General features: G+C 45.9%; 1 protein-coding gene across 1 annotated transcript in view; it reads left to right on the top strand.

Annotated features, from left to right (window-relative positions):
* Positions 1–15,731, top strand: part of LOC144752128 (nicotinamide N-methyltransferase-like) — a 60,521-nt gene that overhangs the window by 41,539 nt on the left and 3,251 nt on the right. The window contains exon 2 of the mRNA XM_078640073.1: positions 183–390. Coding sequence (XP_078496199.1) covers positions 183–390 — 208 coding nt within the window. The remainder of the gene's footprint in view (positions 1–182; positions 391–15,731) is intronic.

Genomic DNA, 15,731 nt, shown 5'->3' with positions numbered 1-15,731 from the left:
AATCTATCACAGTGCATGGCGATGGGTTGGTCACCTGTGGAGGGTTGGCTGCAGGTTAAGGATTGTGTGCAGAGGGCTTTGGCCACCCAAGAGGGGATTTGTGCAGTTCCGGGATGCGGGCCAGGCCCTACATCCATTGATTGTTATGTAGTACATTAAAGTGTGAATCTTTTTCTGAGCAGGTGCTGTGAAAGGGGGCTCTCTGATTCAAGTTTCGATTGGTCCCGTCATCCATTACACCATCCCAGCCTGTGAGTATTTCACTGAGATCACCTTTGCCTGCTTGAATGACAAGTCCATGGAGGAGCTGCAAAAATGGCTAAAGAATGACCCTGATGCACTGGATTGTAGTCACGTGATAAAGTTGTTTTTGGAACTCCAGGGCAGCAGGTAAGGATCCTACTGTGTAAGACCCAGGTTGATGTTGATGGTTGTAAATATTCAGTGCAATAGGCTTGAAAGTACTACAGTGTATGTAAGGCACCTTTTACCAGTCAGAGGTATTGGGTAATCCTTGTGTCATGTACTGCTTTCTGTATGGCGGAATGTTTATCATACACTAGGACTGGGCAACAGCGCTTCATTTTTGAACATATCTGATGGACCTGGGATGATTCTTGCACCGGAACCTCACGGCTGACACTCTGGATGTTTTTGTAAAATATATTACTCAATAAGTGTGCACTCAAGTTAACTTGTGAGGAGGGTCATCCAAAGTAGTTCTCCTTTCGACATGGGTAACTACTATCCGTTGTGGCACAGCTAATGTATGTTGTCATCTGATGTATGATATTCATGGGATACAGACCAAGTTATCTGCACCCCAAGCTGGAAAAGTCTGCTTACTGGCCCCCTATACAGCTATGTAGGCTGTCATCACTGGAACCCAATATTTCCTCTTGAGTGTGCAGGAGTGTGCAAAACATTGTGTGGTGTGCATGATACAGCTAGCTGTGAGCCACCAGTTTGCTTGTAGTCCTAAGATGTTTGGTTATGTTTGGTTCCCTTTAGACAATGTTAATCTCTTTAGTTAGCTGTCAGTCCTGTAAATACCTGTTTATCCATTTCACCTCACCGATCCCTACACAGCCAATTGAATCCGATCTGTGATGTGTCTAAATTGCCTAAAAACAGACAGATAATTATAACAATAGGGATATCTTTCTGCTCCACTTATTGTCTCAAACGAGTTTGGACAGATCAGTCAGTACATTAGATGAGACATCCCTTCAACAAAGACTGTGGTCAGGGCGTAATTTATTTATTTTTAATTTTTATTTATTAAAGTTTTCTATAGCACTAGCTGGACCCGAGGGTATCAGAGCACTTCACAACACGTACACATAGGCATCAAAAAGACAGTGAGGAAGGAGAACAGGGTAGGGAGCACATGGGTGAAGAGAAAGTCTTTACAATAGTAACAGGAGCGCAAAACAGGGCAAGAGTCAAAAGCAAGTCATCCGGCTCTGGGAACGCATAGAGAATGGGCTTTCAAAGTCAAACGTGGAGATCAGAATACTATCCCGAGCGCTCAAGGAAGAGGGCTTTGAGTAACATCTTGAATTTCGGGAAGGAGGCGGTCGTTCTGATATGTGGGGGATGGCGTTCCATATCTTGGGAGCATTGCCCGCAAAGGATTTGCTGGATGTTTTGTGTTTCTGGGATTTCAGAGGAATGAGTAGGAGCGTGTTGGAGCTTCTGAGGTTCCTTGACTGACCGGCCTTTTTGAGCTTGTTGGCCAGATATTCTGGTTTGCCTGTATGCAGGGCTTTGTGAGTGAGGCAGGCTGTGCGGAAGCTGGCTTGTTGGTCAATAGGGAGCCACTTCAGATCCTTGAGAGACGGGGAGATGTGATCGTATTTCCTAGTTCCCGTGACCATTCTTGCTGCGGCGTTGAGGATAGAGGTCAGAGGACCCAGGTGTGATTTGGCTGATCCAGTCAGAGTAGCGATGCCATAGTCAATTCTGGAGAGTACCAGAGCCTGGATGGCCTGTTTCAGGTCTTTCGTGGGGAGGAAGGGTTTCAGTTTGTAGAGGAGTTTCAGGTTCAGGAAAGCACTTTTGGCAGTTTTTGAGATGTGTTCTTTCATGTCCAGTTTAGGGTCAAGGGTGATCTCTAGGGATTTTATGGAGTTTGTGGGAACAAGAGGAACATTCTGGGCGTTTAAGGCTTTGAGCCATTCTAGTATTTGCGGGTTTTCATCTTTGTTCGAGATGAGGAGCACTTCAGTTTTTCCTTCATTGAGTTTGAGGTTGTTGGATGAGAGCCAATGTTGAACTTCAATGAGTGTGCAGTTCAGTCTGTGGATTTCTGCGATCGAAGTGGTTTCCAGGTAGAGTTGTGTGTCGTCCACGTAGAGGTGGAAGGGGATGTTGGACTTCCTTAGAATTGAGGTGAGGGACTCTATGTAGATGTTGAAAAGTTGAGGTGAGAGTACTGACCCTTGAGGCACTCCTCTGGTGATGGGGAGGGGGTCCGATTCGCAGCTTTTAATTTTGATTCTTTGAGTGCGGTTGTTGAGAAAGGAGGAGAACCATTTTAGGACTGTCTTTTCCAGACCTGCTCTCTCCTGGAGAACATTGAGTAGCAGGGCATGATTCACTGTGTCAAATGCAGCCGAAAGCTATAAGAGGATGAGAAGGCTACATTGGTTGGAGTCGAGCGACATGTGAAGATCGTCCAGTACATTTAGGATTGCGGTTTCTGTACTGCAGCATTTTCTAAGCCCTGATTGGTGTGGGTCGAGAAGATTCGTGATTTCAAGGTGCTGGGAAAGCTGAGACAGCACACATTTTTCCAGAATTTTCGATAAGAGTGGAAGGTTCGAAACTGGTCTGAAGTTGTTCATGTCCTTGTGGTCCAGGCCAGGTTTTTTTAGGAGTGGCGTGACTTGACCTATTTTAAGGCAGTCAGGTATGGAGCCCTCGCTCAAAGAGCTGTTGATGATCTTGGCCCAAGTTGGGGCTAGAGTGAGCTTCAGGTCTTTTGTTACTCTCGGGGGAAGCTGATCAAGGGAGTGGGATGAGGGTTTTGCGGTGGCTATGAGATTGCTTATCACTTCAACCTGGATAGGCCGGAAGGAGGACCAGCGAATGGCTGAGGTTGCTGGCCTGATGTGGGAAGTTGCAGAGGGGATGGCGGAGGGCATAGCGCAGAGTGAGCGATCAATTTTGGCAATTTTTTCGTTGAAAAAAATGGCAAAGTCGTCACATTGAGATTTGGATGCCACCCTGTTGTCTATCACAGGAATGGAGGTTTGGTTCCTGATGATGTTGAAGAGTTTTTTTGGGCGGTTTTTAGCATTGTCTAGAGCGGAGCAGAAGACTTTTTGTTCTTGATATGGTTACAGTAGATTTTACGAGCTGCCTTGAGTTGGTCCCGGTTGAGGGAGGTGGGGTTGGTCCTCCAGGATCTTTCCATGGATCGTAGATGTCTTCTTTCTTCATTGATGTCAGTGGAGAACCAAGACCTGGAGGGGATGCTTCTTGGTTTTTTTAGTTTCCGCGGTGCCAGCTGATCTAGGACAAGCTCCAGGTTGGCGTGGTACAGCGAGGTGAGTTCCGTGGTTGAGAGGAGTTCCGTCGAGATCGGGAGGAGTGAGCTAAGTCCCTCTTCTAGCTTGTCAGGAGGGATTCTCGAAAAGTTTCTGACCCACTTGGGGGAGGATTGAGTAGGTGGGAGGGACAGAACCGAATGATTGATATGAAAGAGAATGGCGTGATGGTCCGACCAGTCCACCGGGATGATGTGGTCGATCGAGATTGTCTTTTTATGTGAGAGATTGGATGAGCGGGTTTTTTAGTTACATTCCATCTTAGGTTGAGGTCGTCAAGAATTATTCTGTAGTCGCTATCCAGAGTGGTTTGCGTGATCAGATCCGTCAGCTGAGCACCAAATTCGGAGGAGTTGCCCGGAGGATGGTAGAGGAGAAGGCATTGAAGTGGACAGTGGTTAGGCGAATTGAGGTTGACCGAAAGGCATTCAAAGGAGTTATATATGACGGAGGGAGATTCAGTGATGGAGAGGTAATTTTTGTGGATAATGGCTATTCCGCCCCCTTTGTGTACGGGCCTGTCTTTATGGATAATTGCGAAACCGTGCGGCACAAGCGTGTCCATGATGGGAAGGGATAGAGTGTTAAGCCGTGTTTCAGTGATGAAGGCTACATCCATGTCATGGGAGAGAATGGTTTCGGCAATTTCCGTTGCATGTTTGACGGCAGAGCGGCAGTTGATGAGCATACAGTTCATCGGGCGGTCAGCATTCGATTTTGGATTGCCAGAAGTAGCTCTGGGTAAGGAGGAGAGATAGGATTTTGTTCTGGTAGCTTTTCGGTTGGGCGGATCTCTCCCCACTCCAGTGATTACTTGAATCGGGGCGAAGGGTGAATGGTATTGGGGTTGAGCTTGGGCTGGCTGAGTAGGAGGGGATTCGTAGGAGGCGACGAGGGAGCTCACTTCATGGGGCGAAAGGGAGGGAACAATTCTTCTAGGACTGTCAACTCGTGGCTCAGTCCTGGGTTTGGTGGGAGGAGGTCGGGAGCCTACGGGGGGCCTGGACCCAACGGGAGGCCGAGAGTCATTCCTAATGGGAGGCGGCTGGAGAAGGGGTGGTGCGACGTAATGGGCGGGTGGCAGGAGTTTTTCTGGGGAGGATAGGGTTTCCTTCAGGCCAAAAATCAGAGTAGCGATCTGGGCTTCTAAAAGGTCCAGGCGTTGCGTTAGTTTGGGTGCTGGGGGGGGGAGGGTGGGTGAGGCTGGGCACAGAGAGGGAGGGGCAGTGGGGCAAGACTTTGATGAGGAGGATAGTAGGGGTTGGGAGGGCCGGTTCCGAGTTAGAGTTCGATTGTGAGAGGACTAGAGAGGGAGAGAGGCTATGGGGCAAGTTAATATTCGGAAGGATAGTCGGGGTGGGAGGATCTGAGTCGAGTTTTGAGATCAGGAGGGCAAGGGATAAGGAGGGAAGAAGGTTGTGTTCCCCTTGGAGGAGGAGGTTGTCTTCACTAAGGGGGGCGGTGAGAGCTAGAGAAGTGTGGGTTCTCGCCGGGGGCTGTGGCTCAGTGTTGATGGGTGGTCTGGGATCACTAAGGGTAGGAGACTGAGAGCCTGGAGTGTTTTGGGAGACGTGGGCTAGAGGGAAAGGAGTCGGATGGGTAGGTGGGGTGGTCGAGTTCTGGGAATTTGGGTGAAGGGGGGGCAACGGGTGGGGGGTGGAGGGGGGTGGGGCTGGGGGGGGCGAATGACTGGAGACATGATTAAGCACGGGGGAAGGGGAAGTTGAGATGATGGAGGCAAGCTCTTCGGGTTAGGAGTTTGACGGGAGTCGTTAGGGGTGGGGGAGCGCAGCTGTTGAGGGTGGAGAGCCATAGTCATTTTAAGAGCGGGGAAGAGGGAGTCGAAGAACTCTAGGTTTTCGTCTTTCGCCTGAATTAGAATGGTGCCATTCCCAAAGATGGTGATGGAGATGTCTCCGGTCAGGGACTGTTGGTTCAGGGGGGCGATGGTTAGTTTCCGGTTGTGTTCTGTGAAGGTGGTTTTGGAGACAGGGAGGAGTGAGTTAAAGGTGGAGACCCATACGTCTGGCCTGGTGGTGTGGAAAATGAAGTCCGTTTTTCTCAGCCCCCTCGTTGAGCAGTGGTAGGTGTCCACAATTAGTGTTTCGGGGTGTTGCCTAATTAAATTTTGTTTAAAGCGTTTTTTAGCTTTGAAGGAGAGACTGCATGGGAAAGTAATGGCGTAGGTGTTCCGGCCAAGCGGAGACAAGTGGTTAAGTGACGGGCAGGGATGCGTGTCTAGAAGCATGGATGGCGGCATTGTAATAGAACTAGGGGAGGAGTGAGGCCGTTTGGTGACTGAGGTGACCGGCCTTGACGGGTGTGGGAGAGCTTAGTTGTAAGAACGGAAGAGCGGAGTTCAGCCTGTGGCCGTCATTGCACCTTCCTTGGGAAGACTTAAGAAATTGGTCGGAGAGGATATGTTTAGCGAGATTAAGATGACTGAGGTGGCGGCCAAAAGTGGCCAGGGAGCCCTAGGCAGCGTCTGCGAGAACTGGAGCTGCGTGATGGGTTGAGTATTGAGTCCCTGAAGATCGGCCGTGGCATTGGGTTAGCGCCGCGGGGACCCAAATGAAGTATTTAAAGTTGGTAGTCTCCTTAATCGCCTAGTACACGGTTATGAGATGTCCGAGGTGGTGGCCATAATTGGGGCCAGGCAGCCCTAGGCAGGGGCAGAAAAGACTGGAGACCAAAAACCTACCTTGCCACGCCGACACTGACAGGGGCATCCAGGACGCCAAGCCGCCACCGCCGAGAGTCACTCTGCCTCCAAGCTTCGCGCCGCTGCTCCGGGAACCACAACACCTGGCAGGCCTCGCGGCGGCGCGTAATTGACGCGGTGTGAGAGCGCCGCCGGCCCCATAAAGCAGCAGATACCCCGGCAGAGCGGGGGAGACCAAAAACCTAACTTGCCACGCCGACACTGACAGGGGCATCCAGGACGCCAAGCCGCCACCGCCGAGAGTCACTCTGCCTCCAAGCTTCGCGCCGCCGCTCCGGGAACCACAACACCAGGCAGGCCTCGCGGCGGTGCGTAATTGATGCGGTGTGAGAGCGCCGCCGGCACCATAAAGCAGCAGATACCCCCGCGTCGCGGGACGCGAGCGGGACACCCGGGGCTAAGCCCGGGCAAAGGGCGGGCCCTCTACGGCCCTCATCGGCAGGAGGCGACAGGGACAGGGCCAGAAACTCTGTTGGACGCCTGTGGTACATACCACTGTTCAAGTAAGATACTGTTGTACTCATTTTGTCATCTACCATTGATTGTGGACATAGTCTTCTGTCTCTAGTGGTAGGATGCCGAAAAAAGGTGCTGTTTCTACTGCAAATACGATGGAAAACTATATGGTCCAAACTGTGAAAAAAATAAATATACAGAGGAGAGAATCTTTGGGGTTGAGTCAATCACCAGACTTAAGACTTTTGAGCCCTACCATACCTCCCCCCACAGATGATATTACATCCATGGAAATTGATCTTGAAGCTCATTCTATCTCTCCCGCTAATCAGGATAACGGCAACTTTACTGAAAATATTGTGCCAAGCCCTGAGTTACTTATCGTGGACCCTGTAAACCATATAGACAGTGACTTTGAAGTGGAGACACAGGCTTGTCTTTCAGATGAAGACCAGTCCATATCTGACCAGGATCCCCGGTCAGAACACTCTAGGGCAAAAACCCAACCAAAACGGCGAGGGTTAAGATCAGGGGCAAGGAAGAAGAGGGCAAATACTCCAAAGGTCATCTTAAAGGATCATGGAGAGGGAAGGGCAATGTTTAACGTTGATGATGATTTGTAGGTCAAAATTGCTGAATTAATTGAAAGTAAAATTAAAGCCATTGTTAAACCTCTAATTGCTAAAATAGACAAATTACAAACTGAGGTTAAAAAGCTAGGTGGCCAGCAGAACAAGCTAGTGGAGGGTGTTGAAAATGTTACCACTCTGGTCGTTAACATTGTCAATAATCATGGAGAGCACGTTGTTTCCGAGGGTGATGCTACAGAGGAATTATCCTCTAATAACCCCCCAACGTAGTTACTGGTTTTAAAAGCTAATGAAACAGTTGGTAAAGGGGATGCTCCCCTAACAGTGGAAATTCCCCCAGTACAGCCTCAGTTAACGGACCCTTTACAATTTATAGTGGAAGCTTCACCTGTTGTCCTAGTACTAGCTAATGTTCCCCCTCTAGAAGCTGGTATAGTAGAAACACCCACCACTTTATCTAATAAGGCTTTGCAATGGCTTACAAATAACACGAGGCTAGCCCCGGGGGGGGCTCAGCAACTGGCTCAGGAGATTAAGAATGCAAAAAGGGTTTCCTGGTTAGGAAACCGCCCCAAAAAATTTAAAGGGGATTGTGTGGCAGTAAGTTTTTCACATATAGGCGTGTTGCCAAACATCCTCACTAACCTACTCCCGCCCCAACGCAGGCAGGGTACTGTTGTCCCTTTAACTTTAAATTTTTTTTATGGAGAACAACAGAATGTCACCTACCCTAGGAATCCAGCTTTTGGGTGGGATAATAACTGGGATACAAACAATAGATGGGGTCGAGAACAACACCGAAATACTTTAAACCACCCAGCTCTTCCCGTTTACCAAAATCCTTTTGTACAACCCCTTTTGTTGTCCAATCGATATGCACCTCTATCCTCTTTGGATCAAAATGATTGACTTCTGCCTGAACACATAAGTTGCGATGAGAACTATGCATCAGTATTTAGTATACTTACTTGGTATATTGCGGGAATTAAGGCCAAAGTAGGCAATGTGGCATGGACAGATTTTATGGATAAGTTCGACATTATCGCATTGCAGGAAACATGGGACACAAACAATAGCTTTTCTTTAGATGGCTATAGCCATTTCTGTATACCTGCAGTGTCTAGCACTGCAGGAAGAGCCAAGGGAGGATTGTTAAGCCTCTTTAAATTGGATATTAAAGGAAGCTTAAAGAAATGTGATTCGGGATCCGAGCAATGTTTAATTGTTGAACTTTCCTCAGTAGAATTCCCCAACATTTTATTTATAAACTTTTATAATTCCAATGCATCTGACGGTACCCTATATAGTCTAGATAGATTGGATCTTTTCTTGTCAGTCTATAGTGAAAATGTTAATTCTTTTGAAATTGTGTTCTTGGGTGATTTCAATATACTCCTGTGTTCACTAATGTGTGTTTGCGATGATGCAGAATCCCCCCAAACTGTTTGCCTATTCATCTTGAACATAATAAACAGGGGGAATGTTTAGAGAACTTTTTAGCAAGATGGAACTTATACGAGTCTGGTTGCGGGAGGGGGGGATAGGGCCCCTACATTTAAGGGAACAGACAATGGCTCTATTATTGATTACATATTTATTTCAGCATGCTTTTTAGCTATGGTTTTAATATATAAAACTGTGGTTTCCGTTTTCAGTGATCATAACCCTGTCTCCTTGGATATATTGGCTTCAGATCTTATAGGGCGAAAATATGGCCCTTGTAACTTTAAACATGTATTCAAGGTTAAAGACCAAGGACGCAGACTGAAATGGGATAATATAACTCCGGAATCCTTCGTACAAGAGGTACTCTTTGAGGCTGAGGGTGAGGTTGGAGTGTGCCTATCTAGTGAATCTGAAGACAGGGAAGTGATATCTGCATTCGCTAGTATATGTAGTAAGATTAATTGTAGGCTATCTGTTGGCTCTAGACCTAAGAAAATGCCCATCAAAAGATGGTTTGATCGCAGATGTTCAAAAGCACATTCTGCATTGTTAAATGCTTTAAAAGTTGTCCCGAAAGATCGTGAACTTATCACCACTTGTGGAGCCCAGTATAAAAAGGCCATAGCAGACAGGAAAAAACAGATTAAAGATGAAGCCTGGACACAGCTCTCAGATCCAGTAATTCTGAAAAACAGTGGAGAATTTTGGAAGATTGTCAATCAACCTCTATTTACAGGAGAGGAAAACTCGCCCCTTGAAACTAATATTCCTGATGAAGGTTGGATTAAACACTTTAGTGATATTTATTCTGATCATACCAGTGGAGATCTTGGGGCTCAGGTGGTTGACACTAATGCCATTGGGAATCATTTGCACTTTGAAGTAACGGAAGTTTTACATGCCATTGATTGTAACCTGAAGAAAAAGGCGCCAGGACCCGATGGTGTTCCTGCAGACGCCTTTAAATGCTTTCCTAATTTTTGGTCAAGACTACTTTGCAGGGTCTTTAATGTATTAAATCATGATAACATTCCCGAGTCATGGAAAACATCTATAATTATCCCTGTGTTTAAAAAGGGAAACAGGCAGGACCCCGCATGTTACAGACCAATCTCACTGATTGATTCATCAGTTAAGATCTTAGGAAGAGTTATATTAGTAAAACTAAATGAGTGGGTCAACGAGAATGGCATTTTGACAAATGTGCAATATGGTTTTAGACCTAAAAGAAGTACCCAGGACCAATGCCTTAATCTCCACTTGTTGATTGAGAAATATACCAGGGCTAAGGAGGGGTCCATGTACCTTGGTTTCATGGACCTCTCCTCAGCCTTTGATCTGATTAATAGATCAAAGCTTTGGTCAAAATTACTGGAAATGGGCTTGGATAGGTCAATAGTCAACTTATTGGCTGACCTGCACTCTGGCCTTACTGAAAAAATCAGAGTTTCCTCAAATGGAAGGTGTACTGACGTTTTCGCCTCTGAAAAAGGAGTTAGACAGGGGTGCATTTTGGCACCTCTGTTGTTCACATTATATGTGACGCCTTGGAGCCCGCCCTTAGGGACATGACCCTCGATATTCCGCGTGCAGGGGAACAGGGGATTCCTGTTCTCCTTTACGCAGATGACGCGGTTCTTCTCGCGCGTACCGGGGTGGGACTCCAACGCCTCCTGGATGCCTTTGAATCCTTCATGGGCTCACTTGACTTGAAAATAAACGCGAAAAAATCTCAAATTATGCTTATGGGCAGGGTAGCTAGAAAAAATTATCATAAAACTTTTCTCTGTGGACAAGAAAAACTTGCTCGTGTAACCTCCTTTCCCTATTTAGGGATTACCTTCGACGAGAAGGGCAACTGGGGACCCCATGTAAAGAATAGAGTAACCTCGTTAGCTAGAACATCTGCAGCCCTTCAGGGGTTTTCTAAGAAACTTGGGGCTAGGCCAATCGCAGCCATATTGAAAATCTATAAGGCCAAATGTATTTCAGTGGCATCTTATGGTGGTTCAATATGGGGATATAGGGGACTGGATCCCTTACAGACGATGGAAAATAAATTTTTCAGATCTGTCCCAGGTGTTCCACAGTCAACCCCGTCTTACACTGTTCATATGGAATTAGGGGAAGGCTACATCACAGACCTGATAAAAACAGCACCGTTAGTTGCTTGGCTGAGGTTGTGGCTTAACAAGGAAATCCCCTTAAACCATATTATTATGAGAGATTGTTTGTGTTTGGACAAAGTTAACAACATTAGGTGGTTGACATACATCAAGGAAAATTTCATAAGGCTGGGGAGGCCTGAGCTCTATTCTGAAATAGATTCTATAACATCTAAAGATATAGAGTCCACAAAACTTGCAATGAAAGAGCTCTTATCTTTGGAGAAGGAAGAATGTGAGTTGAAAAAACCCAGTGTCAGGGTTAGTTTAATATTGTCCATACCCGATGGCCCAGAGAATTATTTGAATACGGTGACCTATCCATACCACAGGTTTATTTGAACTCGTTTTCGTTTTAACTTGATACATTTTAATCTTGGTTTTTATCCCGTATGGAGTACCCCTAAATAAGGCGTCACCATGTTCTTGTGACCATTTCTCCGAACAAAATACTATGCACTTTGTGATGTTTTGTAGCCATTACATTGATGCTAGGAGAAAGTTGTTGGTGCCTATTCTTAGGGAAGCTGGATTTATCCAAGTTAAACCTGCTCTTATTTATTTACAGCTTCTACAGACTCCCAAGATCATGTTTTATGTAGCTAGTTTCTTGGTTAGAGCTATTAGGAGTAGGAATATTAGATTAAAAAATGCGGCTATTTCCCCTAAATAGGCACCTTATATGTATTTATATTAGGATTTGTAATCATATAAGGTTTTCTTACAGGGACTTTTGGTGTTAGTAATGCTTATTTTGCTGGGGATTTTCCCTCCTTAGTAATTTTCTGTAGCACTTTTAGCACTTTAGCACTTTGCACTTTGTATCATTACATCATCATGAATTGTAAATTGATGTATGATTTTTATTGTACTGTATCTTAACTGTTTTTAGAAGAATGTATTTGTTGTATATGTATGTTTGTATTTTGCCATTGTCTTTATATGATATTAAGTTATCGCAATAAAGTATTTTGACTGACTGACTGGAGCTTGCATGGGGTGCAGGGGATGGTGCCCCTAAGGATCGGCGTTTAACTCTTCTGGTTGTGGCGTCGGGCTAGCGCAGCAGGGGCCCAAATGGAGTAGTTAGAATTAAAGATCGGAGACTCCCTGTTCTCCTTTACAAGTTAAAGAGATGTCCGAGTTGGCGGCCATGTTGGGGCCAGGCAGCCCTAGGCAAGGGTGGAGAGAACTGGGGCTTGCTTGGGAGGCAGAGTGTGGAGCCCCTGTAGATCGGTGATTTTCTCCTCTGGTTGCAGCGTTAGGCTAGCGCAGCGGGGTCCCAAATGGAGTCATTGAGGAGGGTGATCTCCTTATTCGCCATCTTTGGGTTTAAGGCATGTCCGAGGTGGCGGCCATGTTAGGGCCAGGCAGCCCTAGGCAGGGGTGGAAAGAGCTTGAGCAGGTGGGGGTGGGGGGACAGAGTATGGTGCCCCTGAAGATTGGAGCCTGTGAATTTCGTATCGCGGCGTGGGCCCAATTGGAGCACTACAAGTCAGTGATCCACTTCTTCTCCTTTAGTTTTAGAGGCGGGCCGCCATCTTGGAGGCAGGCAGCCCTGGTTAAACATCGCATCTAGGACCGGAGTGGGGGCAACGGCCTTTCCGCTGTGGGCCTCTCTCTCTCGACTCTGCTGCGAGATTCGGCGTCACTCTGCTACGGATCCTGGTACCTAATTCCTCTCGGAGCTTCACGCCGTACCCTCGGGGCCGTGAGCCTGTCCGCGCCACACCGGGTGCCACTTCGAGCCCCCTGCACCGGTAAGTGCAGACAGAGTAGTCAGCGGGGGAGGAGGGGGGCAGGCGAGAGCACTGGCGTTGGCCCGGGAAGGGCGGGTGTCAAAGGCGAGTACCTCCACTCGTGGCTGTCTCGCTCTGTCCCGCTCCCGTAGACGTTCTCAGGGGCGCAGGACAGCAGGGCAGCCACCGGTTCCGGGATGAGTCGACAGGAGTGTCGCTTTGCAGTCCTTTCTTGCGCAGGGAGTTTGGTGGGGTCGTACCGGTCGGGATTGGCATCAAAAGAGATCCATAGACCGGAGCTCATCCCAGTTACTCTTTGCGGCCATCTTGCTTGTGATTCAAGACGTAATCTGTGCTATCTCCTGGTTAAAAGAGATGCATTCACATAAGACCTGTTGCCAAGCTCTAGTTGAGGAGATCTGAAGCCAAGAATCAGCCCCTGATTGGCTGAAAGATTGACAGAGAGAAGTACAGACTGTGTGTGACTTTTGTGGGATATTTACCATCTCCATGGGATCCAAGATATTGACAATACATTGAGATGGTTAGTGCAGTGTGCTGTGCAGCACTTGAAGAAAGGGCATTTGAACAGCATAACATGCTGTACCTTTTCTCAGTGTGTGAGCCAGCAGCTGTAGTCCACCTACAGTGGGTCCCGTCTTCACTGGCAATGTGAACCAGCTGCCGAAGTCCACCTGCAGTGGGTCCCGTCTTCACTGGCAATGTGAACCAGCTGCTGAAGTCCACCTGCAGTGGGTCCCGTCTTCACTGGCAATGTGAACCAGCTGCCGAAGTCCACCTGCAGTGGGTCCCGTCTTCACTGGCAATGTGAACCAGCTAATGAAGTCCACCTGCAGTGGGTCCCATCTTTACTGGCACTGTGAGCCAGCTGTTGAAGTCCACCTGCAGTGAGTTCTGTCTTCGCTGGCACTGCGAGCCAGCTGTTGAAGTCCACCTGCAGAGGGTTCTATCCTTGGCTTGCTTTGCTTTGAGGTGTGTAGCCTCGATGTAGGAATTACCTGCCTCTGCCTTTCAGTGTTGCTTGACTTGTATTTGGGGCTCTAGACCCATGAGACTCCATAATTTTTTTTTTGTAGTGCATAAGAAGATTGCTTTTCTATATTAAATATTTTAGATTTATCTGAGGTTTGCTTCTCCCATTTCTCCATTTCACTCATTATAATTTTTTCATAGTCAACATTTGTTTTAATTTTCCCAATAGGTGCTTCTTCTGCATAGTTTGCTAGTCTGATCTTACATTCCTTTTAGCAATTCCTCCTTCTATTTCTTTATTAGGTCTAGTGTATGCCAAGACCTTTCGATGGTCTAAAATATGTAAGATTGTATGCGGCTTTCAGCCACCTCTCTTTATCCTTCGGTCTGTTGTTTTATTCACATTTTGCTTCTGCGATCTCAGCATACTGATTGGAGCACTGGGTCAGCAATTGGATAACTTCCCTTTGAGTGACTGCATTTTGGTCTCTCACAGTGAGCACATCCACACATAATGAAGTTCCCTTCAGTGTTTTTGTTTACGTTATGATAACTTTAGTGTTACCTGTTTGTTTAGAGCCTGATGTGATAGCAGGATGATTGCGATACATATTCCATCTTTGTCAGATCCCATATCCTGCCAATGCTGTTGTAAATACCTTTTGCAGTGTTTTAGTTTTTTGACTGCTGCTATTTGACAACATATTAGATTGTGATAAAAGAGAAAGGTCCAGAGATTCTGGGTCTGCTTATGAATCCCTAATGTTTTGGAGGAGTTGTGCTCAAGGCTCTGGACCTTTTCAGCCTCAAAAGGAACAAGTGAAAAGAGGGTTGTGAGCATGTGTTCCTCCTTTCCAAATACATATATACACACCCGTCAATAGGTTAATTCCTTTGAAGGTTGCACAGTGCAAGTAGGTTGGAGTGAAAGTAATTCTTTTTATTTTTCACTTAATTGAGTCCATTTCACTCATTATAATGTTTTCATAGTCAACATTGTATGAGAGAGAGAGAACAGCCGACATGTTTTTCGCCCCGTGTAGCAAGTAAGGCCAGAGCTTTCTCAAGGCTATTTATATTATTCAAGTAAGACAAGGTATCAGCATCATTTTCATACATTTTCAAGAATTGTAGCATGACATTGATAAAAAAAATCCAAATTTGAAAAACGGTCCAATATAGTTTCTCATAACCGGGTAAATCCGCTACACGAAGCGGATGTTCTCTCTCTCTCTCTTACAATGTTGACTATGAAAAATTATAATGCGTGACATGGACTCAATTAAGTAAAAAACACAAAGAACTACTGTCACTCCAACCTACTTGCACTGTGCTACCTTCAAAGGAATTGACGGTTGTGTATATATGTATTTGGAAAGGAGGAACACATGCTCACAACCCTCTCTTCAACATTCCAGATTGTGTCTATTTGAATCTGTTATTAAGTATTCTGTATTAAGTTAACGTCTTTATACTTGTTTGTTTGTTTGTTTCTTTTTTCCTTTCTTTTTTCATCTTTTCTTTCTTGCTTCCTTCTTCCTTCCCTTATCTCTTTCTCTCTTTATTTCTTCCTTCTTTTCTTTGTATGTTTGTTTCTTTGTTTCTTTTCTTTTTTCTTACTTCCATTCCTCTCTACCTCCCTACTTTTCTTGTTTCCTTTTGCCCTATTATCTTTCTTACTTTCTGTCATTGTTTCTTTTTTTTGTTCTCTTTTTTTTCTTTTGTTCCTTCTTTCTTTCGGTTTTCTTTCTTTCTTTCTTTCTTTTTTTCTTTCTTTCTTTCTTTCTTTCTTTCATTCTGTCTTTCTCTTTTCCTCCCTCCTGCCTTTCTGTTTCCTTTTTCCCTCATTTCTTTCTTTCTTTCTTTCTTTCTCTCTTTCTTTCTTTTTTTTCTTTCTTTCTTTCTTTTTTTTTTCTTTCTCTCTACCCTTTCTTCCATTCCATTCCATCCCTCTTTCCTTCCATTCCATCCATCCTTCCTTCCCCCAGATTCATTATTTCTTTCTTTCTGTCTTTCTTCCTTCGTTTCTTTCTTTCTTTCTTTCTTTCTTTCTTTCTTTCTTTCTT

Source organism: Lissotriton helveticus, chromosome 4_2, assembly GCF_964261635.1.
Source record: "Lissotriton helveticus chromosome 4_2, aLisHel1.1, whole genome shotgun sequence".
Lineage (NCBI taxonomy): Eukaryota > Metazoa > Chordata > Amphibia > Caudata > Salamandridae > Lissotriton > Lissotriton helveticus.
Note: the sequence above shows the minus strand (reverse complement) of the source record. Positions and strands in the feature narration are given on the sequence as shown.